Below are 25,943 nucleotides of genomic sequence, written 5' to 3'. Positions count from 1 at the left end.
GTCACAGCAAGCACATGAGTGCTCATACTCAAAGGGTCTTTGGTTCTGCTACAGACAAAAAGTTCATTCGTATTTGAGGTCCCTGCTGCCTTGAAAAAGCAGTGGCAAAGCAGTGGACACTGCTGGAAGGCTGAATTGCCTGTTTCAGCCAGTTCTCAGTGCTCCTGATGCTCCTCAATAGACTCAACTCCTCTGTGCTTATGGTTGTCTAATCAGTCCTCAATTAGGCTGCAGGAGGTACAAATACAGTCAGCTCCTTCTGATTCAGGAGATGGCTGAGCATGACCTAAAAGTGCATTTGAAGGCTGAATTTGGTGCTAGGAAGAAAGGAGACTATGCTCCTGAAAGCATGTCTTGGTTTAACCCCAGCCAACAACTAAGAACTGTGAAGATGTTTGCTCAGTCTCCCTCACCTCAGTGGGGTAGGGAGGACAATTAGAAAAAGATAAAACCCATGAGCTAAGAACAGTTTAATAATTGAAATGAGATTAAATATAATATTAATAAATGATAATAATAATAATAATGAGGGAGATAACAAAAAGAGAGAGAGGACTAAACCCCAAGAAAAACAAGTGATGAATATAGAACTGCTCACCCTTCACTGACGATGCCCATACCACCCCCTAGCAGTGATTCAGTGGCTCCTGGCCAACTCCCCCCAGTTTATACACTGAGCATGATGATCTGTGGTATGGAATATCCCTTCACCACTTCGGGTCAGCTGTCCTGGCCATGCTCCTTCACAGCTTGGCATGTATCTCTTCACTGGCAGAGCATAGGAAACTGCAAAGTCCTTGACTTCGGGTAAGCACTACTTAGCAACAACTAAAACATCAGTGTGTTATCAACATGATTCTCGTACTAAATCCAAAACACAGCACTGTACCAGCTACTAGGAAGAAAATTACCTCTATCCCAGCTGAAACTAGGACAGAGCATGACGTGTTTAGGATCTGTTTATCCATCACAAGGGCGGTGTGGCTGGTCAGCAGGTGTGAGTTGTGCAGAAAAGATACTCCTGTATCCATTTATCTCCTTTTAAAAGAGGATAAAACCTGTAAAGCAAGCAATTCTGTTTGGAAAAAGCCAGTTGGAGAGGCTTCCTTATCCTCAGATGCCCTTGCCATCTGCACTCATAAGAAACCCTTCATAAGGTTCTCATTTCCTCTTTACCTTTTTTATATAGCCCATAATAAGATCTCTAACTTTAATGGACTGTATGGATCTTACTAGCAGGGAATGGCTCCAGCAGAGAAGCTTTAACCCTCTGTTTCAACAGGATGAGCAGTGGAGCTTTTTGTCCCTTGCTTGACTCCACTGCAGATGCTGGTAGGATTTCTACAGCCACCTCCACCAAAGCCCTCCCCACTTGCTGGGAGATGCTCAGATGTAGATGACCCATGTGGTGCTTCGGGGAATCTCAGAATCTGCTGAGTTGGAAGGGACCCAGAAGGATCATCGAGTCCAGCTCTTAGCCCTGCACAGGACTGTCCCCAAGAATCACACCATGTGCCTGAGAGCATTGTCCAAATGCTTCTTGAACTCTGTCAGCCTTGGTGTTGTGACCACTGCTCTGGGGAGCCTGTTCAGTGCCCAGCCACCCTCTGGGGGAAGAACCTTTTTCTAATATCCAACCTAAACCTCCCCTGACACGACTTCAGGCCATTCCCTTGGGTCCTGTCACTGGTCACCATCGAGTGTGTCTGCCCCTCCTCTTCCCCTCCTGAGGAAGTTGTAACTGCAATGAGATCTCCTCTCAGTCTCCTCCAGGCTGAACAAACCAAGTGACCTCAGCTGCTCCTCACACGGCTTCCCCTCAAGGCCCTTCACCATCTTTATTGCCCTTCTTTGGATGTTCTCTAACAGCTTCATATCTTTCTTATATTGGGGTGCCCAAAACTGCACACAATATTCAAGGTGAAGTGGAACAATCCCCTGCCTTGACCAGCTGGTGATGCTTTGCCTGCTGCCCCCCAGGACACAGTTGGCCCTCCTGGCTGTCAGGGCACTGCTGACTCATATTCAACTTGCCATTGACCAGGACCCCCAGGTCCCTTTCCATGGCACTGCCTTCCAGCATCTCATTCCTCAGTCTGTGCAAACATCAGGAACTTGGGAACTTGCCCCTCTCCCCCAAATGCTTATGAAGCAGTACAAGAAAAAGTAGCACCACTTTGCCAAGCTGGAAGGTGTGGAGGGAGCTGGGTTTGTTCAGTCAGAGAAGGCTCACAGGAGGTATTATATACAATGGAGCCACCATCCTCCTGGAAGTGCATGGGAGGCAATGGAAACACGGCACAGCAAGGGAAATTCTATCTAGATATTTGAAAAATAATTCATAGTGAGACTAGTGACTAGTGTGTTAGGAAAGCACACGGAAGGGTGACTTCTCTGGGCAGATTCTCCAGATAAAAAAAAAGCCTAAAGATATGACCCCAGGGGAGCACAAGTGGTCACAGTAGGGCACCACACCAGATCTGGATCTGTGTTAAAACCCTCTTAATGACTTGGGTAAGAGGCAGGAGAGAGTATAACCCAGCCTGAGAGATGTCACAGTGTCCCTTGCTTGGGGCACAGCTCCACTTGGATATCAGCAGCCTGGCTGGGATCTCGTCTGGGAAAAGCAGTGCATGGGAACTGATGGAGCCATTACAGAAGAGGGGGGAAGGCAGAGCCAGGCAGCAAGGATTCACAGAGCACGTGTCAGAAGATCTGGGCCGGTTCCTGGGTTCCTGACAGCTTCTTTCTCACAGAGCTCCTGGACAGGAGACAAAACGTGATTTCTTGCTCCTTCCACTCAAAGACGGCTGTGAAAGTCTGATTTATGCTGAACACTGGAAAAGAAAAAAGCTTGGCTGTGGAACCAAGTTCAGCTCTCAGCCAGGAGAACCTTGTATGGGATCAGCAAGTTTTAACCATGCAAATCAAATCTGAGTCCAAACAGAGCGCTGTTTCACGACTTCTGCCTCTCCCTTCCTCACTGCACAGGGCCAGGCTACCTCTTCCCTGAACAAGCCCTCACATCCATTCCCAGTGGCAGAGACAGGCTGTGAGATCGTAAAGAACTTTTTCCCTTTTTCTCTTTTCTTTTCTTCTTTTATTTCTTCTTCTCTTCTGCAAGGCACAGCCAAACACGTCACAGCTCTGTCTTTCACTGAGATGATCCCCAGCTGCCAAAATGTACTGGAAGAGGTCCACCTGTCTGTGAGCCTGTCACCAAGGGCTGTTTCTGAGCGTGGCCTCACACTCTGTGACCCCAGGCAGTCTGGAGGAGTGCTCAGGGCACTGGGGAGAAGGAATTGCTTGACTCAGTTATCAGCAAGGAAGGTGAGCAGGTGACCTTTATTGTCTATGTCCTTTTTTCCCCAGGTAGGTGCAGCAGACCAAAGGCCACCACATGTCCTTTTCCCCCAGACTCACCATCTCCTGAATGGCCCTGAAAATGGGTTGTGGGAGCGTTTGCTGGGGGGTCTCCAGTCACAGCAGCAGCAAATCCTCACCCTGTCATACAGGTGAGAGCGACTCAACAGCAGTGCTGATGCACCATGGAGAGGTGAGACCTCCATCCAGGCCTGCTCACACTGGGAGAGTCCAAGGTGTTCAGGATGCCCAGAATCCACTGTCTAAGGTGGGACCATCTCTGAAGCTTGTGCCTAACAATATGGTTTACAACAGGACCTGAATAAGTCCTGATGCACATGGACATACCCCCAGTGTACACACAGACATAAAATGAAAGGGAAGGAATACAAGTTTCAGAAGAGAAAGCTTTGATTAGATACTGGGGGAAATTCACCCTGAGCACAGGGGACCAGAGCTGTGGGGAATCTCCGTCCTTGGGAACATTCAAAACCTCACTGTACAAAGCTGTGGGCAATCTAATCCAAGCTGACTCTGCTTTAGGGCTGTTGGACCAGAGACCTTCAGAGGTTTCCAAGAACTTGAATTATCCTGTGACCTACATCCACAGCACCACCCAAGATTCTCTTGCATCATCTAGAGTTTCAATGAGCCCATCTGATTTCTGCTTCTAAATCAGCATGATCCTAATTTTCCCTTATGATTTAATCCCTTAATTCATTTGCCATAATCCTGCAGTATGTGGCTGGAGGAAGAGGAAACAATGCAGCAAAGCAAACAGAGAAATGCAACAAATGCCCATGAGAATAGTATATTACTCCTCTTCTTTCCTGATTGTCTTCCTGCCGTTCTGCTTCCATGAAAAATCTGTGGGATTTCATCCAAAGCTCCAGAATCTCCTCTCCAGCAGTGTCTGGGGACAAATGCTTAAAAAGAAAATAACAGAAACAGTGAGCATAGAATGATCCTCTCCCTGCTGCACCCTGCCAACCTCTGGCAACTGAAGCTTCAAGGACATCTGAAACTAAAGGCCACATCCAAACTTGAGCACTTGTAGTTACCATCTGAGAACCTGCCAGCAGAGTGAGAGCCACAACAGGGTGAGCTTTACAGGGTGTCCCAGGGAAAAGTATTTCCTTGTCTTCATGGGAAACAGGCCATCCAGTTCTTTCACTGGGCACCTCCCTGTGCTCTCTCACCTCATTGACGCTGCCTTGGCAAAGGTCATCTGAAACATGGTTACCTGAGGAGCTGAATGTTGTGTCCCTACCCCCTGTTTCTCCAAAGGTGTGAGTAAACTGAAGCACAGCTTTGTGGAGGAAAATAAACTACGTGGATACTCACCACTATTGCCCACTAACAAAGCACATGGTGGTGGTGGGAATCCCCCTCCATAGCATTTCAGGGTACTCACGGGTCATACAGCAGGCATCAGCTGCAAGAGGAGAGCAAGAGGATGCCTCGCCTGCCCCCACACTGACACACAGGGCTGGCTTAGAAAAGATGTCAGTGGAGTTTGGAAAAGAAGCAGAAATATGTATTTCCCTAATAAGCTGAAAACTTCAATAAATGTTTTCCCTCAGTAGGATGTAGCTGAGGAATCTGGGGACCATTGCTGGAGCCAGCCTCTCTGAGAGGAGAAAGTGAAAAGCCAGTCCAAGTGCAACAAATGCCTGGACAATAAAGGGATCTGAAGGGGTTCAAGGGTAGGAGGGATTTTTCGTCTCTTTGGTGTTGTTTCTTGATTAATATTTACATGTCAGAACCAGCAAAGCACACCTCCAGATCTCACATGGGATCTTTTTCTCCTTACTTGGGCAACAGAATGTATGGGCAGGACAATTGTGCAAACAAAGATGTGTGCCAAGCCCACTGCACTGAAGGGAAGAAATAAAAATACCAGTTATTTAAAACACGTGTATTAACAGAGGGGTTGACCTCTCCCCCGCCTTCGTGCTCTGCTGACATCAAGGAGGCAGATGAAAAACCTCGCTGGAGCATCAGACTGGCCCCAGCCCCTGAGGGATGGAGGGGCTTTGATTCACTGGCCCGTGGTCTCTCTGGCTCACCCATTGGCACCAGCACCATCACCCACGATGTCACACACACCTCTCTGCCCCAGAAAGGTCCTGGGGAGCAGAACACAGCTGCAGGAGAAGCTGGTTGAAATTCCCACCCCTTCCCTGGCAGGGAGAAGTACAGCTTTGATTTAAATTGGGCAGCAAGGTTATGATACCTGTGGGAATGGTTCTCTCATGGCTGAGCCTCATCTGCGTGTGGTTCACAGCATCTCCTGGGTACAGTGACACAAAACAGCCACAAAGGGACAAATCAACTTCATGCCAACAAGGCTGTAGCTTTTTCTTCTTCCCATGTGACTCTCAGTGCCCTCCTTCCCTGCCTTCCCTTTTCAAATGCATCAAAAAATTTCAACCCAAATGTTCCAAATTTAGGGGTGAACAGTGTTCCCAGCATTTTTACTTTGTAAGGGGGATGGAGGGATGCAGGATAGCAAAGGGCTGGTGCCACCCATCCCCTTGCTACTGCCTGGCTTTGCACCAGGCTGCCAATCCCTGAAGAGAGGTGCCAGGTCCCGAGGGGGGACCTCCATTCCCCAAGCAATCACAGCAACCTGATGTGGTTGCTCTCGCACAGCCCTCAGAGATAATGGGAGCTGGAAGGTCTTATCAACTTCTTGGAGGGCAAAGTCAAGCCCTTCAAATGAAAGCCCTTGAGGGAGAGGAGAGGATCTTTCCTCAAGTGTCAGGCACATTTCAGCAGTTTATAAATACTGTTGTTCTCTCTCTGCCACACTCAGCCCCGCAGCACTGACTGTGACATCAGCCCTGGACCCAAACTCAAGGAGCTGAGCATCTGTGCTCGACTTGGCCAGGGGAAGGCAGGGTCAGGCCTCAGGTGTGTTTGTTTCCAGAGGCACTTTCAGGTGCCATTACCAGGTTCAGCCTTTTCAGGTTTTAGCTCCGTGTTTTTTCCTATAAAGACCAAAGAAGGGGTTAAACCGAGCTTACCTTTTCAGGAGCGGGACAAGGTAGTCACTTGGATGGAAAGGGAGCAGGATTCAGCCCCTTTTTCTCCCCTTTCCACTCCAGTCCTCTTCCCCACTCTGTTCTCTCCTGCACATCCCACTGCAGAGCTGCCCCGGGTGCCCCCATGATGAGCTGTGAACCCTAATGACGGGACAGGGGACAATATCCTGCTGTCCTACTCATCCCACCCAGATCCTGACACCTGTCAAGGGCAGGAGGGCGATGTGGGGAACTGAACACAGCTTAGTTCTCCCCATCTTGATGCAAGGCACCTAGAGCTGTTTTCCAGTGAGATCCCAGGACTGAGTTTCCCCTGGATCCACCTCCTGTTTAAATAGAGGGGGCACTGCTCCGAAAGGTGTGCAAGGTTTTGGGGGCTGCAGGTGTTATTCCTCCATCCCTCGGAACAAAAGGAGCATCCCGAGGCAGAGACTCGAATCTCTGCTAAGGTAGTCAAATCCCACCTGGCAATCGTGTTTTATCCCCGAGATGAATTCTGGGGTGGGCTCAGCAGAGACCCCAAAAACTACACAAGGACTGGCGTTGTGGCTGGACTCCCGGGAGAGCAGCTGGAAGGGGTGAGACGGGGGAATGGATTTGCCAGCGATGCCTCCTCGCAGGACACCGGCCAGCCCGCCCCGTGCCGGTTCCTGTCTCTGCCCCCGGGTTCCTCCTAACGAGGTTTCCAGCTCGGCTGAACCCCCGCGTTGCTTTCAGGTCCGCAGCCGTCCGGGGCTGAACGGGGCTGGGGAGGGAGCCGGGGGCCGCCGTTCCCATCCCCCGATTTCTCCTCCCCAATGTTGCCGAGCGTTCGGGTTACATCAAATGCGAAAGCGCGGCAAAACTGGGGAGTCGATGCAGAAAATACCGTCACTGACTCATGTAAAGACGGGGCGAGGGGTTATAAACCCTGTGCCAGTGATCCCTTTGAAAGGGGCTGCTGGGGTTGCTTTCGGCGGTGGTCCCCGCGCCCTGTGCAGGAGTTTGTGATGGAAAGTCTGCAAAAGCCATTAGGATTTTTGTGCTGGGGCACTAGAAAAGCAACGCAGACACCACTCACTTTTCTAAATAAACATTAGTCTTAAAAAGTTTGCACTGCTGACCCCCGCAGCTCTGATTACTTGCAATTCTCTGAACCATATTTTAAGGCTTCTAACTATTTTTATTTTTTTTTTTCGGGGAGGGGGCTGGTTTCGTTCGTTCCTCCCTGCAGCCGTGTCACAGATGTGCCGTACTGTGTGCTCCGGGGGCGGGGGGGTCTCTGCCCACCCCCTAGGCAGGTCCTCATTCCACAGCCCTGCAGCCACAGCCCTACAGCATATTCAACTCCCTCCACGTTCCCCCGAAGAAGCTTTTCCTTCTTCCTTTCTTTCCTTTTTTTTTTTTTTTTTTTTTTTCTTTTTTGGAGTGGTTGGACCACATTCGTGGGCCCGGTGAAGAGATGCTGTTCCTCTCTCTTACTGGTCCCCGGGAGGGCAGAGGCGGTGCGGGCTGCGGCCCCATCCCCACCGAGCTGTGCCCTGAAACAGCCCCGGGACCCCTCCCCAACCCCCCCAAACAGACACATCTTAGCAGCGCGGCGGAGGCAGCTGCGCCGAGGTATCATCAGTATAATTGGAAGGGTCACATGTTAAACCCTCGCTGTTGTTCGCGGTAATGTAGCTGTGTCCCCCGGTTGCACATTTACCGATTTCTCGCAAACCAGCCATTGTCACAAGGTTCATTCCAGGAGGAGTGATCCAATGGGTTGCCACGGCAACTATAATGACATTAAAATAGAGGCGGCAGCCGCCGCCCTCTCCCCCCCCCCCCCCCCTCCCCATTTCCCCCACTCCCCTCTTCTCCCTGCTTAAAAACCGACAGCAGCCCGGCAAAATCCTGCACCTTTCCCGGCGGGGCAGCCCGAGAAATAACCCGAGTACCCAGAGGAGAACAAAGTGTGTTGGGCGGGAGGTTGGTTTATTTAAACCTTCCCAGGGAAAACGGCCGAGGAAAAACCCCCAAAGGCGGCGGGAGCCGCGCGGAGCCCCCGCGCCCGCAGAAGGCAAAATTGACCGAACCGGTCAAATTCCAGGCGGGAGCGGCGCGCGGACGGCTGAGGCTGGGAAGCGGGACGGAGCCGGGATCCATCCCTGTCCCAAGCACTCGCCGGGGGCGGGGACCAGGGTACAAACCTGAGAGTTCTAAAGCCCCCAGGCACCTGCGGGTTGGGCGATGAGACCCTCTCCCTTGGCCCGGCCCCGAGCTGGAAATCCGCTTTTCGCCACTCGGTTTTCCGGGAAACGTTCGTTTCCGAATGATATATCCTTATTATTTCTCATCGGAGCTGCTACCGTGCTTTCACGCATTTTTATTTTTCCCCACGAAATTTGGGCCGAGAAAAGGTGTTTTAAAAAAAGGACCTCCGTTTCCGATTATCACAAGACACCTTTCTCTCTTGATGAATATTTCTCTTCTGTCTCTCCCGGGTATATATATAAGCGCGACCAAGGAATACTGTGCAAAAGCAAAAGGTAAATTCTGACAATATTAACTATAATATCAGTTGGATCTGGCGGGAGGCTCCAATATGTTTGTTTTCCGTATGGGAAGATATACTGCCCGTCTTCCGTCGGCGACAGCCGATAGCAGTATCTGAAATCGGGCTCTGAAGGATTTCAGAGGCGCTTTCCGGAATCGTTTCCCCCTATCTCTGATTGAGGCCGGGAAACGAATCTTTTCTATCAATTTCCTCGCCATTTTTTTTCCCCACGTGAGCCCGTGGGCGAGAGTTTACCGGGCAAAGATGCAGGTGAAAGACCCGACAGCTCCACTCAAAACCGTGGTTTCATTACCTACACCAAAATGTCCCCGACACCTGCCTGCAGCTGGGGTAAATCCCCACTGCGGGAAGAACGGGGAACGTGCCCATGACTGGCAGCGACGAAAAAAATATTTTTTATTTTTTTTTAAAAAAAGGAGTTGGGGGAATTCTGAGTAACCCAAACCGGCGCCGCCCGCAGCCGCCTCACACGCGGTTTGCGGCGGCCGAGTGGTTTTCTCCGGCCGTCCCCGACGGCGGAGCCGGCGGCAGAGACACCCGCACCGGCTCCATCCAACGCCCAGAGCCAGGCAAGGGGGTGGCTCCGGACTCCCCCTTCGGAGCCCCCATCGCAGGGGTCGAGGTGCCCGAGGATGCGGGGTGTGAGGACACCGCTCGGCCCCAGCCTCCTGCGGGGCTGCACGACCCTCCTCCGGAGCTACCCCCTTCGCATATAACCTCTGTAATTGCCGTGGTACCCCCGGCAGTGGGGGCATCCTTTTCCTAATGCCACCCACATCTCAGCAGAGATGGTGAGGGGGGGATGCGGGGACCACCCCGCAGCCTGGCCGCAGGTTTCCCACCTCCGGCTGCAGCTGGAAAACGCACTTGGGCTGGGGTTTGTGTGACCCAGGGTGGGTGGTTGTGCCAGTCGCCGTTCCCGGGGGAACCCGAGGGTGCGGTCTCCCCTCAGGAGTTGGAGTGGGAAGAGCAGCAGAGATGGTAAAAGGGACCGGCCGGAGCCGCGGGACAGACGGAGAGGCGGCCGCGGGTGGCTGTCCCCTACCGCAGGGCTAAAAGGGCGTCCCTGTCCCCAGACACATATCCAGATCCTTGGGTGTGGGAACCTCCGCGGTGCGGCGGGAAGGGAGGGTAGATTGCCGGGGACGCGGCCTGGGCTCAGCTCGCCGCAGCTCCAGGGTGACCAGAAATGTTCTTTTGGGTGATTTCCTGAGCTCAAGAGCCGTCAAAACTATCCCCCTGAAGTACCCTCTTGGCAAGGGCTTATTGAAAGACATACATGGAGCAGAAGCACGCCCGACGGGAGATGGGAGCATCGCGGGGCAGGCGAGAAAAATGAAATTAAAACCAAATTAAAAAGAAGGAGGAAAGAGAGAGAAAGGTGGGAAACAGAAATTATTCTCCTTGTGAAACGTGTCGGGCTTCTCAGGAGCAACTGCAGAAGGGAGGCCTTTCCACAAGGGTGGATAAATTTACTCGCGTCCCACATGACCGAGGGTGGGGGACCCGAGGTGGGGGGTGGGGGGAAAGAGAAAGGTCATGGGATTGGGATTTGGGTTGTAAGTCAAAGAGAAGACGTGGATTTCAGTGCCGCGTTAGGTGGCAGAGGCCTCGGGTTTTGCAAGAGAAGTAATTAAATAGGAAGAAAAAAAAAAAAAGTGGGGTAAGAAGAGGGGAAAGCATTTCAGAAATAACACCAGTAAACTCTCAGGGGGTTAGCGGTGTGAAGGTGCGCTGGGGGGAGGGGGAAGGGGCACAGACCCAGGAGAGCGCCGCTGGGAGACCCTGCTTGCCTAGGGTCTAGTTGTTGCCCCCCACATCTCCCCGGGCCGGCGGTGGGTGCTCGGCCCTGCACCCCGCCCGGCCCCAGCTCTCTCAGCCGAGCCCTGCGCGCTCCTTTGGTTGCCTTTATTTTGTGACCACGTTTCTCTCCTGGAAAGAGGAGATCACAGGAGCGCTGCAGGCCGAAGTGGGGGGGTCGGCACTGCCCCTACAGCTGATTCCCATCTCGCTCCCCTCGCCCCCACGCACCCCACTGAGACCTGCCGCGGCCCGGGGCGAAGGGGGGGGGCAGTCTGGCTAGACCTTGGAATTTTTGGCCCCATCCCCAAACGGAGGAAGTTTTTCCTTCTCCACTTAGTTTGTTTCAGTTTAAAAGATAAGCGGCGGCACCTCCGTCCCCGGCCCGCCGGGGGTCCGGCCCCCAGCACGGCTCCGCTCCCACCCGGCTGCAGTTTCCCTACACCCGGGGTCTTGTCCTCTGTCCCCTCTTCTCCCTCTGCCGAGGACTGATGTGGGGGGACACTATGAGGGGGCACCCCAGCTAATCTCGTCCGGGTGGGGGGAAAAATTCCCACGGATTTTGCAGCTGGAATGAAAGGCGATCGCGTGCCCCGCAGACGGTTCTCACTGCTGAAGAGTAATTTGCGGGGACGGGGGGGTGAGTGAGGGCTCTCCGCTCGTCTCCGTCGGCAGGAAAAAGTGAAGAATCTGATAATTTTTGGGAGAGTGAAAGGAATCGCCGGTGTTGTTTCAACACGCGGCACTAACGAAAGAGGAATCTAATTTCACTTAAAAGGCGAGTTAAAGCAGGGAAAACGAAATATGAACGAAACGGATAAAGACGGCCCCAAAAAAGAGCTTCTCTGCCACCCTGTGACATGGAGCCCAAACCTCGGTAACCAGAAAAGATCGGGGAGTGGGAGAAACACCACCAAACTGGTCATTAGAAACATCCCAAGGCACTGACACGAGGTCTCCCACGTAGAAACCAACAGACAAACTCATTACACCCCTTAGGTCTCCCGCCCGACCTCTCACCGGGGAGATTGTCTCCCTTACAGGTTTTCATCCTGTCCTGGCACACTTAGAGGGAGATGAATATGATTCACGCCATACCCATATATCTAATTTACCGGGATCCCGGGGGAAGGGATGCAGGCAGCCAGGGCGGTTGGGAAGCGAGGCATCCCGCCTGCCCGTGCCCAGGAAAGGCCACCGGGCTCCGGGCTGCTCGGTACCGGCTGCCCAGAGGGGCCGAGCCCTTTCCCAGGCTACGGGCGGGCGCATCCCGGTACCATCCGCCCGAGGAGAAGGTAACATCTGGATGATGAGGGAATATCGGAAACCCGCGGTCAGACCCTGCCGCGAGTAGGTTTTGTCCCCTCCTGGATCTCAGAGTCACCTGTTGCAGCCACGGGCTTGAGGTGCAAAGGTGCATCCTATTTAATAAAAGAATAAAATGCGAATTGGCCCCTCACGGCCGTGGGGGCCCGTCCGAGCCAGGGGGTAGCGGGCACCGGCACACGCTCACCCCTGCAACCCTGCATGGGCCGGGGATGTCGCGTTACCCCCGGTAAATGTACCGACGGCCAGTGAAAAGGGGGTGTAGGAGGGTGAGCTCCGGGGTCCTGGGCTCCGGAAAACGCGCCTTGAGCTTCCCCGCAGCCCACCGGGCACAGGCAGGGGAATTGCTGAGCCCAGAGAGGGGGTCCGCCGGTATCTCCCCTGGTTCAAAGGAGGGGAGACCCTTCTCACTGCGGTCAAACAAGAGATTCCCAGGGGTGGACATTGCTAGAAACCTCCTGGAGAGAGCGGTAAAGCGGCCCTCGATGGACTCGAAACGAAATGGGTGAGACAGGAGAGACAGAGACGGAGAGAAAGGGGAAGGAAACAAGAAGGAGGGAGAAAGAGGAAAAGAGGGGGAAAGAGAGGGGAAGCAAGCGAAATGGAAAAATAAAAGGAGTCATGAAGAGTAAAAGCAAAAGAGAGAGGAAAAGAAAAAAAGGAAAGGGAGAAAGACGAAAAAGAAGAGAGAAAGACAGGAAAACAAAACAAAATAAATTAAAATTGGGTAAGGAAGGAGAAAGAGGGGGAAAGCAAAACACAAAGAGATTTAACAGGGAGAGGAGATATAAAAAGAGAAAAATAAATAGGGAAACAGAAAGAAAGTGAAAAAAACCAGACACATAGAAGAGCGGAATAGAGAAAAAGAGAAAGAAAGAAAGATAAGGAGAGAAAGAGAAAAATAAGCATAGAAAGAAGGAAAGGAGAGAAGAAAAAAAGAAGGAAGAAAGAAAGAAGAGGAAGAAATTATACAGGAGAAAGAAAAAGTAAAAAAAAAAAAAAGAAATAAAGAAATAAAAAAGGAGAGCGGAGGAGAAAGAAAAGGCAAGAAAGAGAAGGAAGAAAGTAAAGACGACCCGTATCCCGTGAGGTGAGGGGAGAGCGCCGAGCCCCAGCCCCTCTCCTCGCCCGACAGACAAACAGAGGGGCGAGCGCAGGTCCCTGACCTACCGCGAACATCTCGAGGATTTCAAAAGCACCAACTTAATTTCTAAAGCAATTTTCCTGCGTCTGAGTCGAATGCGACAGCTCTTCCCGCCCTCTCCAGATCGGAAAATGGGATTTTTTTTTTTTTGAACCTTTTTTCTCTACATTCTGCGCGGGAAAGGAAAAAAAACCGAAAGAGATATGGGGAGGGAAATAAGATGCTGGAGGGCAGCTATTTTCCAAAGTTACGAGACAGGAAAATGTTTTCAGGTCGGGCACTGGGGCACAGGGAGATTGGACGTTATTATTAAATCCTAAATTCACCGTGAAAATGGGAGTTTCTGCGCAGTCACAAGGAAAGGCCAGGGCACTCCCGGAGGAAGGATCGAACTATTGGAAAAGATGATGTCTAAAGGTTGTCGATGTCTAAAGGTGGTTTCTATAATCCAGGTTGATTTATTTTTGTTCGGGGCTGCGAGAAACTAGAAAGAGAAAACTAAAAAACTACCGGAGAAAGGAATAAGATCTTGACCTTTCCTAATTCTCCAAATGGGCAGTAATGGAAAGCAGAAGGTGCCAGGGGAGGAGGCAGGAGCTGAGGGCCGAGCGGGCGGTGCAGCGGGGCCGCCCGGGCCGGGGTCCCACACCCGCAGCCGGCGAGGGAAGGGCCACTCGCTTCCCTCCTCGGGATCCGCACCACTTAACACAGGCTTAGTTAAGCGAAAGCAGAGAAAGAAATTACACACACAGAGCCCTCCTGCTGCGGTCCCGACGGGGATATTCCGGGGCAGGATCGTTTTATCCCGCCCCGACAAACCCGAGGAGAATCCCCCGTTTTCCGCCTCTCCCGGGCTGCGCACACACGGAAATCCGCCGCGGAGTAACTACGCTGAAAGCATCGCGGGTTTGTTACGACCCCTTCATCTGGCATATAGAAAGCAGAGGAGTGGGGGCACATTAAAGAATAAAAAAAAAAAATCATCTCCGCAGATGTGTGACCAAAGCCAAAGCAAGGCAGGGGAACCTGCGTCCCCCGGGTCCTGCTCGGAAACAGACGCCGAGGGGAAAGGGAGAGGGAAAAAATCCCAAACCTGCAAAAAAGGATCGGGCTCGCGGCGGGCTTTGCCCGGGGTTTAGCACTGACAAAACCAACCACTGAAAGCAGTCCCGAGAACCGGGAGATTCGCCTACGGACGGGACGGAAGGGAAATGCCAGGTCGCCTTTTTGGCCAGGGACTCCCAAGCAGCGACTGCAACAGCTAATTATTTTCCTTTCAGTGCTCGGTTATTGCTGGTGTCCTCCCCGCCTCCCCTCCAATAAATAAATAAAACCCTCTTTTAGGCAGCGAGGCGTGAAAAATGATCCTCGCTGAACGCTTAAAAATAATGTCCCGTGAAGATCGGGGCCACGGAGCCAGCCAGCCCCGTAATTAGGGGCCATTATCCGTCCTGCCTCGCCGAGGCAAGATTTCTCCTGAACCCCCCGAGCCGAGCCCGGCCAGGGCATTCTGGAACCCCGTGGAGACCCCCGGGTCTCTCCCCGCCGCCCCCCGCTCCGGCGGACGGGGCAGAGCCAGTTCCCGGGGGGTCTCCGCCGCCCCCCCCGCCGCCTCCCCGAGCGACGCAGATACTTGTAGGCGGCGTGAGTCTGGTCTGGGCACGGAATAAGCTGAGGTGCTTCAGGGAAATTTAGGGAACGGGGGAAATTCTAATTTTAGAGACGCTTGGGGATCTTCCCCTCAAAATAAAACCTCGACGGCGCCGGCGCTCGCAGCCCCCGCGGGCCCCGGGGAGCCGAGCCCAAGCCTTCCTGCGTGGGTACCGCGACTCCCGGTTAAGAGGGGAAAATCCCCCCGCTCCCAAGTCAGTTCAGCTTCAATCCTGGCCGGCGACCGCGGCTTAAAAACTCACAATGTCTCTGCAAGGCAAAAGGAGATGAACGAGCCGGGGAAAGGTGTCCCAGTCCCAGATCCCCCTCCAGAGCCCCCTCCCCTGAGCGTGTGGGGGCAGGGGGCTCTCCAGGGAAACACCGCTTCCCTGCAGAGAGGACCCCCCTCCATCCCTCCAAACCCTGAGACCACCAACTTGGAGAACCCCTTGCACCAGCGCGACTGCAGGGGCCACACGCCTCCTTCATCCCTACGGGCACCGACTGCTATTTCTTATCCGCTCTTGCCACCCTTGGCTCCTTTTCCTCCTGCACTTCGCAAACAGAGAAGCCAAAAATTATTAAAAATCGCTACTTTATACTAAAATAACCAGCCCCCCCTTCTTCCAGGCGCATAACCACCACCCAGCCTCGCTGCACATCGCTTTCTTCCCTCGGATCCCTTCTCCTCAAAGCAGGCTCGGTTATTAAAGGAGGCTGAACAAAGATAGCTCCGAGAGCAGCTATCAGCGCATTTTAACTTCATCAAAGACTTCGAGGGAGAGGGAGAGGAGGGGTCTGGCACCTTCTAGTAATGAGCTTGTCAGGAACACCCCTGCCAGAGCAATTGAACGATTTGCACACAAGCAAAAGAAAAGGAGAGGGGAGGGAGGGAGGAAGGGGAAATGCTACAAAAGCCCCTTCAATTTCCAACCATGTGCTTGGCAATCTGGAAAATAGATTCATTGGCCTCCTCTTTTCTCCCATGTCGAGTCTTGTAGCCCCTTTTGTAGGAGCTGGACATGAAAGGGAGACAACCAAGTGCCGGACACGAAGATCGCTTTTCAAAAGCAAATGTGTGTGAAGGCGAGATGTGAGACCGCTCGCTGCGGGGAGGCGGCACGTTCAGGAACAACATCAACAAACTGCGCGGAGGTTCGAGGTGGCACAGACAGAGGCAGAGGATAAAAAGGGGATGGGGGGCGGGAGGAGAAAAGAAAAGCCGATCCCCCCCCTGCTCCCCCGGCGCACACTGCCCGGCTCCTGCCTGAGCCCCGGCGGGCCTCGCACAAAGCCCAGCTCGCCCGGGGACCGGCTCCGTCCCCCGCGCCCTGCCTCGTACGTCTCAGCTTTTTTTTTTTCCTTTTTCTCCTTCTCCTTCAGCTGGCTGCCCGGTCAGAAAGGCCTCGATTCTTTCGATCAGGGTCCCTGCCAACAAACAAACCAAAGAACCACGTTTGGTCCCTGAAATAAAGAAGGTGGGGGGGGGGGAAGAGAGAAAGGGGAGAAGTTTGGACGAGAAGGGAGCGCTTTAAGATGTTTATTTACTTTGTAAGTTGTTGCAAAATTTAGGCAGAGATCAAGTTTCATTCAGTCATTCAAATGCTGCAGGCCCAAGGGGGACGTGTGTGCGGGGGGGAAACCCTCCAACTTATTTTCTCATGTGTCAACTTTTCCAAACAAAATAAAAGGAGGTGGAGGGGCGGCGGAGGGGAGGACGGGGGGGGGGGGAAGAATAAGGGACAACGTTTCTCCTGGCCCCCACCTCCTTCCCTCTGGAAACACGCAGAGTTTTGTTTTTTGGTTTTAGGGTTTGTTTTCTTTTTCTTTTTTTTTTTTTTTTTCCTGGGAGACACCAAAATCAGATAAATAAAAAAAAAAATAAAATTACCAAAAAATAAAATATATATCCGGGGATCCTTTCCCTTGCCGGCCCGTGGCCCCACACCGTGGCCCGGGCGGTGTGGCAGCCCGCTGCGGAGGGCAGGGAGGCGTCGCGGAGCAGCCCCGCACAGGCTGCGCCGCGGCCGTGGAGGGGCCGCTCAGCCCCTGCCGAACGCCCGAGTGTCGCCGGCCCGAGGGTGGGAGCCACTCGCTTCCCCGAGGCCCGAGCGGGACTCTCGGCTCTCAGCGTGACAAAGGACATCGCAAAGAACGATTTGGATTATTATTACTTTTTTTTTTTTTTTTTTTTTAACCAGGTCACAAACATTTATTAATTTACACCAACGGTGGACAAAATTCTGTTGCCTTTTCCACATCAAATTATTCACAGATTCTCTCAATAAAATAGATATGACGGATGCACAACCAGTGAAGAGTTAACTGGACTCCGCTCATTAGCTCCCGAATAATCTATATACAAATAATTACCAATACACCAAAAAACCCACGCACAGAGGGGGTGGGAAAACCGGGATAAAAAAAATAGTATGGGAATTTTCCAAACTTCCTGACGGATCGGATTTTCTTTTAAACGTGCATTTGACTGTCTCATGGGGGGGGGGGGGGGGAGAAAAAGAAAAAAAAAAGGCAAAAAAAGAAACCGCAGTCCTGAGTTTCACCAACTTTTCTTCTTCTCAAAAATAAAGTAACCTTAAACAGTGCGTTTTAAAACCAGACCCGAAGCTTCAAAGAAACTAAAAATAAGATCGAACCATTAAAACATTTTCTTTGAGAGCAGGGGAGAGACAGACACACATGGCAAAACCACCCGGGAGAGAGACTTGCAAGAACAAAAACGGGCTCGCTGCGACCGGGAGCGTCCGCAACTCCCCTGGCCGCTTTCCCAGGTGATTTGGGGGACCCCTGCGGGAAACCCGCACCTCTCAAAGGAAACATTTTCCACTCTAAGACCGTTTCGTTCTTAACATGCCCCCCGTTCTCTCCTCGCAAGACGTTGAGTATTTAACCAGCCCAGGTCCCAGCTTATGTTACGGCCACTTTATAAATACGCTTTGGCGTTTGTGGGACCAAATCGTGTTATTCTTTCCCTCCTCCCGCCCTCCCGATTTATTGATTTTGGTTTTTTTCCCCCCCGAGCAAAGAGAGACAAACAGATCTGGATGCCACTGAGCCTGGAAGTAAAGTAAAAATTAAAAAAAAAAAAAAAAAAAAAAAAAAAGAAATATTTCCTACCTTAAAACACAACAGAAGAAGATCGGGGGGGGGGGGGGGGGGAAGGGGACAGGGGGGGGGGGAAGGGGGGCGGTTTCGGGGGGGGGGGGGAGAGCTGGAAAGGGGCCGTTTGCTTTGCGACTCTCCCCCCACCACCACCTTCCCCAGGCCCCAGCACACTTTAAAAATGACAGCTGCTGAGGGTTGTGATTTTACTGGAAAAGTTCTGGGCCGGCTGGAGGAGCGGCTCGTGTGCCAGGCTGACCTGGGGCTGTGCCGGGGCCAAGGCGGGGCTGAGCACGGCCAGGACCTGTGCCGGGGGGCCCGCCTGGCCGGCGGGGTAGGGCGCGGCGGGCGCGACGCTGGGGTTGGTGCTGGGCGGCGGGGGCACGGCCCCCCCGATGATGTTGTCTATGGAAAAAGAGGGCCGGGAGGGGTGGTTGGTGCCGCCGCTGCCGCCGCCGCCGCCGCCGCCGGCGGGCGAGGGGTCCGGCTTGAGGGTCTGGAGGAGGGCGGCGGGCAAGGCGGTGGGGCTCAGCTGAGGGTGGTAGAAGGACTTCCTGCAGTTCAGCTCGCCGCCCAGGAAGGAGGGCAGCCCCGAGGCGGCGGAGAAGACGGAGGCGGCGGCGGGAGGCGGCGGAGCCGGTAACGGGCAGTGCGGCGCCGGGAAGGGGAAGGCGCCCGCGGCGCCGCCGCCTCCGCCGCCGGGGTGGTGGTGGTGGTGGGGATAGCCCTGGAGCTGCAGGCCGTAGTTGTAGCCGTAGGGTCCGTAGGCGAAGCCGGGCAGGAATGCGGCGGGGTCGGCGGCCCCGGCCCGCAGCAGCAGCTCGGGGTGCGGCGGGTGCAGCTGCTGCTGCCTCTTGAAGCGCTTCCTCCGGCGCAGGAAGCTCCCGTTGTCGAACATGTCGGCGGACTCGGGGTCCAGCGTCCAGTAGTTGCCCTTGCCCGGGTTGCCGGGCTCCCGGGGGATCTTGACGAAGCAGTCGTTGAGGGAGAGGTTGTGGCGGATGCTGTTCTGCCAGGCGGGGAACTTCTCCCGGTAGTACGGAAAGCGCCCGCTGATGAACTCGCAGATCTCGCTCAGCGTCAGCCGCTTCTTGGGGCTCTGTAGGATGGCCATGGTGATGAGGGCGATGTAGGAGTAGGGCGGCTTCACCAGCGGGTTCTTCCCCCCCGCGCCGCCGCCGCCGCCGCTGCCCGCGGGCGCCTTGTCCCCGGGCGCGGCGCCGCGGGCGCAGGCGGGCTCGGAGCCGCCGGCGGGGGACAGCCGCTCCGGGGACCCCCCCATGCGCGCCTTGGCGGCCCCGCTCCGCGGCAGCGCCAGCCCCAGCGGATCGCCGCCGTCCTCCTCGTCCTCCTCCTCCTCGTCCTCGTCGTCCTCCTCCTCCTCGCTGTACTTGCCCCCATCCTGGGGCGGGCCCACCACGTCGATATCCGCGTCCTCCACCTCGGAGAGCGGCTCTTCCTCCGGGGAGCGCTCGGACATGATCCCGCAGCCGCCGCCGCCGCTGCTGCCCAAAGTCATTGTTGTGCGGCCGGGGCGGCCGGGGCCGGGCTCCCCCCCCCACCTAGCGGCGGCTCCCGGGATGGGCCCGGGGCCGTGCCGGAGGGCTGCGGCCGCCGCTGGGACTCCGCGCCCCGGCGCCGCCGCTCCGCTCCGCGCCCCGCTCGCCGCGCCGCTGCTGGCGGGGCCGCGGTGGTGGCTGCGGGGTGGTGGCTGCGGAGGGAGGGGCGGCGGAGGGGGCGCGGGGCGGGGGCGGGGGAAACGGGGCGCCCGTGGGCCGGGCAGGGAGCTTGGGAGCAGCGATAATAAATAATGGTGATAGTGATAATAAAAGGAGAGAAAGAGGGGAAAAAAAAAAAAGAAAAAGAAAGAAAAAAAAAAGTGGGGTTTGCGGCGGTTCCTTGCCTAGCTGGGGGGGGGAGGGAGGGGGAGGGGGGAGGGAGGGGCAGGGGAAGAGGGAGGGGGGAGGGCAGAAGTGGGGAAGGCGGCTCCCCCCTCCCCACCCCTCCCGAGCTGGGACCCGGTGGAAACGCTCCCACACTGCGCCTGCTGCCAGCGCTCCCCAGGCCTTTATACGGCCGCCCCGGCATCACGTGGCGCCCGCTGCAGCCCCCGCGGGGCACGGAGAGGGGCTGCCGGGCCCAACCCGGTCCCCGGGGAGCGTGTTCCCCGCCCGGGATGCTTTCGAGGAAAGGCGCTGCCCGTTCCCCTGGCGCTCGGTTGCCCCCGGCTTCGTCTGGAGTCGGCTGCTGCAGGAGAGGGGGTCGGCGCTGGGTAAAGGCCCTTCCCGCTCCGAGCGCCCCGCGGTGCTGGAGGCTCGCAGAGCCCATTCCTGCGGGATGCGACGGCCGCCTTTCTCCGCCCGGGGGTCCGCGGAGGGTCCCTTTCTCCCCTGGAGGGCTACCCATCCCCGAGTCTGGGCCCTGAGCTGCAGACCTCCAGCGGTCTCACCGACAGGGACCCTCACTCCGCCAGGACCGAACCCTCGGCCCCTTTGAGGGGTCGTGTGAATTTGGGGATCCCCGCTCCCCTTCTCCACGCGCTCACGTCACCGACGCGTCACCGAGCCCGGGACACCCCGCCTGGAAACCCGCCTCCCCCGAGGGCTCCCACGGCCCGCACCCGCGGAAGGGATGCTGCCGCCCGGCAGGTGCGGGGCGGAGGGCGAGGGGTAGCGCTCAGTCAAGCGATAAATAACCAAAGCAAAGGCCGTGCGTGTCCCCGGGGTGCTGGGACTGCACCCGAGTGCCGCATCTCTGCCCGGCGGGGCTGGCCCAGCCGGGTACCACTTTCCGAGGCGACCCACCCGCGGCTCGTCCAGGCTCCAGCAACTCTTGGGAAAGAGGAGTATCCTGCGGCCTCGGGATCGCCTGTCTGCCGCCCTCCTGCCTCCCCTCCCCAGCGGCTGGCAGGGAGGAGGTAGCGGGCAGCGTACAGGCACCTTGTCGCGGGCTGCAGGCGAAGCGGGAGAATTTCCCTGTAAACAGTCACCCAAGGCCCCTCAGAGCCACAGAAGTGTCCGGGCGTGTGGCACAGACCCGCTGCCCTGCTTGCCGCCGCCCTGGTGCAGTGCGGGGAACACGTCCACTGCTGAAGCCGCCCACCCCATGTCCCGTGGGTGGCAGTGGCAGCAGGTTGTCCCCGTCTCTGCCGCGGACACGCCGAACCACGCTCGCAATGTTAGTTCTGCTTTTTTTTTTTTTTTTTTTCCCCTCCCGTGGAGTCTCTGGAAACACATAACCGCTTTCCCGGGGGAGGATGCTTGGGGAGGGAGGAAGGCGATGGGTTCCTCCAAGGGGGTACCACGAGGAGATGTCCCCCCGCCAGGGCCGCGTTCGGCAGTGTGAGAATCCGCGGTGATGAATTGCCAGTCTCTGCCGTTAACAGGTGCGAGCATTTGGCGACAAAATCTCCAGCACTAATACCGGGGAGCCGGGCCAAACAGCTGCGCGGCCCCGCTTCCAAATGCCGGTCACAATTACTCAAGCCCTAACGACTCGGTGCACAAACTCGGCGAATTCTGGGGGACCCCGCGGAGAGGGCAGAAGCGGACATCTTCGCCCGTGCGTCTCCAGCGGAAGCAGCGACTGCGGAGCCGGTTGCATCCTCTTCCCTCGCCGCCAGCATGGCCATCAAGGAGAATTTCTCGACCGAAGGGGGGAAAATAGATGAATAAGTGTGCTGAGAGTTTCTCGAGAAGGTGGGAAGTCTGTCCCGCGGGCGCGTATCAGTTCTGGGGGAGCTTTCCTGAGCTTTCGCTTTTAAGCTTCTTCAGTGCTGTTAACCTGCGTTTGCAACACATACGCATACATCTCCCCTTCATATGTGTATGTATATATTCGACTAGACATATATTTATATTCTTTTATTTCTAATATATATTTTTTCCTGTATATATAATTAGCTAACATGGAGAAATGCTTCGGAGATGCTGCATCTTTCCTATCGACATTGTTTAAACTCTCCATTCATCAGCCCGGTGGAAAGACGATGGGAAGAACAAATGGAAAAGAGCGGAGAGGGAAAAGACCCGAGCCGCTTTCCATTTTTATTAAGTAAAATAATAGTTATGCCTCCCATACATAAACGAAAGTGTCATAAAAAATTCCGAAGCAGCTGCCAGAGATTTCGACCACACACACAACGGGGCGATTGAATTTCTGCTTGGTGCATTTCACGGCAGCGAGGAACCGCCGGGAGCTGCGCCTTGAGCCTCTGCAGGGCGGTGAAGGGGAGGGCAGGGAGGGGGCAGCAAAAATGACGCGCTGCGAGCGGACGAGGGCAGAGGACACCGCCCGGGGGATGCTCGGGGGGGAAGATGCTCAGCCGCCCCAGAGGCACCCGCTCGCAGGGCGGCTGCCTCCCGATCGCTCTGTCTGGAGGCTGGTCTCGCACGGCTCGAAGTGAAACAGATGTGGGTGTCTTCTGCCTGCCTCCCCCAGTCCCCCCCCACCCTCGCCCTGCCCCGGCTGCCGGCTCCCCCCCTGTCTAGAAGGGTGGGCAGACCGCGGGGGGAGCCCCCAGCAACGAGGGGCTCGGGTGGAGCCGTTTGCTGCTATACTCAGGGTCACAGGGACCCCGATGAGGCCGAAAATGTAGAGGGGAGACGAGAAGGGTTGATCCGATGTGGCTGTTGATGGGATACGGCCGGTGGCTTGTCCTGCTCCCGCCTGGACGTGGCTTTCCTCCTCAGCATCGCGCTTCCAGAGCGCCGCAACTCGAGTAATACAAGCCCCGACCAGCCACCACCGACACGATTTCTGCCTGTTTCAAGGCACAATATTGTCCCCGTTAAGTCGGAAACGACCCAAAGTGAAAAGACAGTGAATGAGTCCTGATCCCTCCATCTCCGAGAGGCTCCTGTTCGCCGAGGCAGTCTTAGCCTCGGCTTTGCCATGCAAGATTGGCTGCAGAAACGAATCAAAACGAGAAAAAGTACCTAAACTACACCCGTCCCGAAATGATTTAGAAAAGGGAAACCCTGGACAGAAACAAAGCAGATGGTCGGATCCCAGACACGGTACACTCGCACATACACTCCCGCCAGTGCATCCACACACGGAGCGAGGGGTGTGTTTTAATGTGCGCCGGGGTAAGAAATGATGCGGTCTTCCGAAAGAGAAACCCAATTGATTTACCCGAAAAGATTGCCTTGTCATCGCCCCGCCGATCCTGGGAGTGCAGGGCTGGGAGGGAAGCATTTTTCCTTGGGCAGATTTTTAATTTTTCTGCTCTCCTCTCTGCAGTACTTTCTTACACACAGCCTCGCTTCCCGTTTGAACCCGACTCTGCTTTACATTTCACGTTAAATTGCGGAATCAAACGTGAGTGGGGCTGTGCGCTGATGGAGTGGAGAGAGTCTCCAAAAAGTCTCAACAGTAGAGAAAAAAAATAATAAAGGCCGTCAGCCGATCATGGTGATACTTTTTTTCTCCTTTAAATTGATTTTCACTGCCTTTCCCGCCTATTTTAATGAGGCGTTTGATCCAGGCGTGTTGGATCGGTGCTTGATGCCCTGATGACGGCTTTAGCAGGTGGATCCCCACGGCCGAACTTTCTCCCCTCCCTGGGTTTCCCGGTGCCTCCGCCCGAGTCGGAGCCCCCTGCAAACTGCAAAACTGGCCACAACTACCAGGCACTTTTTTTTTTCCCGCACTGGGAAAAACTCGTTCCTTTCCCATGCGCCGAGACCGTTATTTGCCGGGGGGTGTAGCAGAGGGCAGGGAGACCAACCCCGGAGCACCGCGGGGTGCGATCGCTGCTTCTACCCTGGCACTGGTCATGTCCACGCCTAAGGGGGCTGCTCCTGCCGGAGCATCTCCTGGAGAGGGAATTTAGCTGGAAGCAAAGCCCTGGGAAGCAAAGCCCTTGGGCAGGGCAGAGGATTCAGCTTCAGTCCAGCCGACGTTGTTCCCAGATCCTTCCATATGATCTGTTGGTGTTGCAATACATAATCGTTCTTGTTGCTTCTGTCGAGCAGCATCTAAATTCGTTTATTCTGATGAGAACCGCATCTAGAAGTCCCCCAAGGCTCAGTGATGGATTTCTCTGTATTACCTCGTTATCAAGCTTGGCTGACCTCTAACTTCTCTGAAAACATGAACAAGACAGACCTGCTGCTGCCTGGGCTGCCCCAGGGGGCTCTTTTTCCACTTATGTGATTTCCTTTGATATTATTTCTCTTCTTTCCATATGCAAGGCTCAGACCTTCAGTGCTCCCTACAGTTCAACCTTTTTTCCAGCCCTGTAGTGCCAACTCCCAGCTTGCAAAGATCAGTTTGCAGTCTGCACACCAAGAGTTCCCAGCGCAGGGGGGTCAGTGCGAATGGTGGTGACAGATAGTGAGAGATGTATAAAATTCCCAGTTTGGAAACCACCGGAGCCAAGTGCCAATATCCATCCCTGCAGTGTTCAGATGTTGGACAGCTCGGGTTTGTTGACTTGGCTTTTCAAATGCAGGTGTCTCAAAGTACACACCAAAAAAGGCCTGGATTCCAGTAAAAGCTTTTCCCAGGCACCCCATGTGCGGGGCTGAGCCCCCATGAAACTTCGGAGAACAAGTCTCCCTGTCTTTTCTGCTCCTCAGAAATCTGTAATCTGACTTTAGGACCTTAGTTTTGGGCTTGCAGTTCCAAAACTTTGTCTCCTGCTCTCTATTCGCAATTGATCCCACCCCATGTGGGTTTGAAGCCCACCAGGCACGGTCATACACAGCTTAACACTCAACTGATTAACTCTGGCTTGCTATAAGCTCTTTTTTAGTACTGTTCTTCAGCAATCTGACATGAAAAGAGATACATACACTTACATGACTCAGAGGAACACAACGATTTCAGGCCATAAACCACCAGGTGCACTTTTGAAACTCACCAAAGCCAGCTCTCCTGGTTGCCATAAAAAACACATTAGCCAAAGGCTGATGCATGTGGAAGGCAATTATGCTCTGGCACATGGCAATGTGTATAGAGCAGCTTGGTAACTCTGCCTACCACACAAGGAAAAATATTCCTGTGAAAACAAGCCTGCTAAATCACTTCGTTCTTCCCCAAATCCCCTGAAAATAGAAGGAAGGATTTTTAGGTTTGGTTTTTTGGTCTTTTTTTTTTTTTTGGGGGGGGGGGGGAGTGGAGAGAGAAATATGTGGGAGGGAATAATATTTTCCAAATGCACCAGTTCAAGAACCTAAATAAATGGCAAGATTCACAATGATTTAGAAACTCACGATGAGGTTACTGAGTCCAGGTTTTCCATGTTAGCATCTGACCATGCCAAACGTGTCCAGGAAATCCCTGCTGAGGAGTTTTCTGCATTCAGCAATTCAGCAGCCCATGCCCACCTCACCTAACAAGTTCACAGAAGTCCACTTCTGCAGAAATGCCAGCTGAGGACCTTCAGCCTGGGGGCCAGAAGCAACACAAGGAGGGCCTTCAAAGGAGGAAATGACAGAGAAGGCAGAAAATCACTGGAATACACTTTGATCGATATAAAAATGTTTCACTTTTTTTTTTTCATGTAGAAAAAGATTGGTGATAGAAGTCTTTGCATTTGGAAGTATCGAGCAATCTCCAGCTAGGGATCAGGTTGGGGTGAATCTGCTGTATCCTTGTGAAAAATCAGCCCTTCATGCATGTGCTGATATCTACAGATCTGCCTTGCAAAGAGGTTAATAAACATATTTTGCCTCTTGACCTCAAATGAGATTGCACAGGAATACAGCACAGGGCTCCTTTTCCCTCATCGCATCTTGGGAAGGAGTTGAATAAACAGAGAGAAAAATTTGCAACCTAAAGTATGGGAAGAGAGGAGAAGTATCTCACAGAGGGAGAATCAAACCCCTCAAACCTCTCCCTTTACGTGGTGAAGGACTGCCAGGTAGAAAAATTATCAAACTAGGCACCACTTCAACATTCTGGGGCTAAATCTTCACAGAAGGGTGAATCTCAGCTCTGT

General features: G+C 54.3%; 1 protein-coding gene across 1 annotated transcript; it reads right to left on the bottom strand.

The window, feature by feature from the left end:
* Positions 1 to 2,858: 2,858 nt before the first annotated feature.
* On the bottom strand, positions 2,859 to 19,567 carry FOXD2 (forkhead box D2). The gene is given in 5 exon segments (XM_027649238.1): positions 2,859 to 4,276; positions 5,600 to 5,656; positions 18,011 to 18,677; positions 18,679 to 18,713; positions 18,716 to 19,567. Coding segments are annotated over 3 exon segments (1,341 nt in total). The 5' UTR covers positions 19,515 to 19,567; the 3' UTR covers positions 2,859 to 4,276; positions 5,600 to 5,656; positions 18,011 to 18,170.
* Between the last annotated feature and the right edge of the window lie 6,376 nt (positions 19,568 to 25,943).

Source organism: Corapipo altera, unplaced genomic scaffold, assembly GCF_003945725.1.
Source record: "Corapipo altera isolate COAL_440 unplaced genomic scaffold, ASM394572v1 112, whole genome shotgun sequence".
In the NCBI taxonomy this organism is placed as follows: domain Eukaryota; kingdom Metazoa; phylum Chordata; class Aves; order Passeriformes; family Pipridae; genus Corapipo; species Corapipo altera.
Note: the sequence above shows the minus strand (reverse complement) of the source record. Positions and strands in the feature narration are given on the sequence as shown.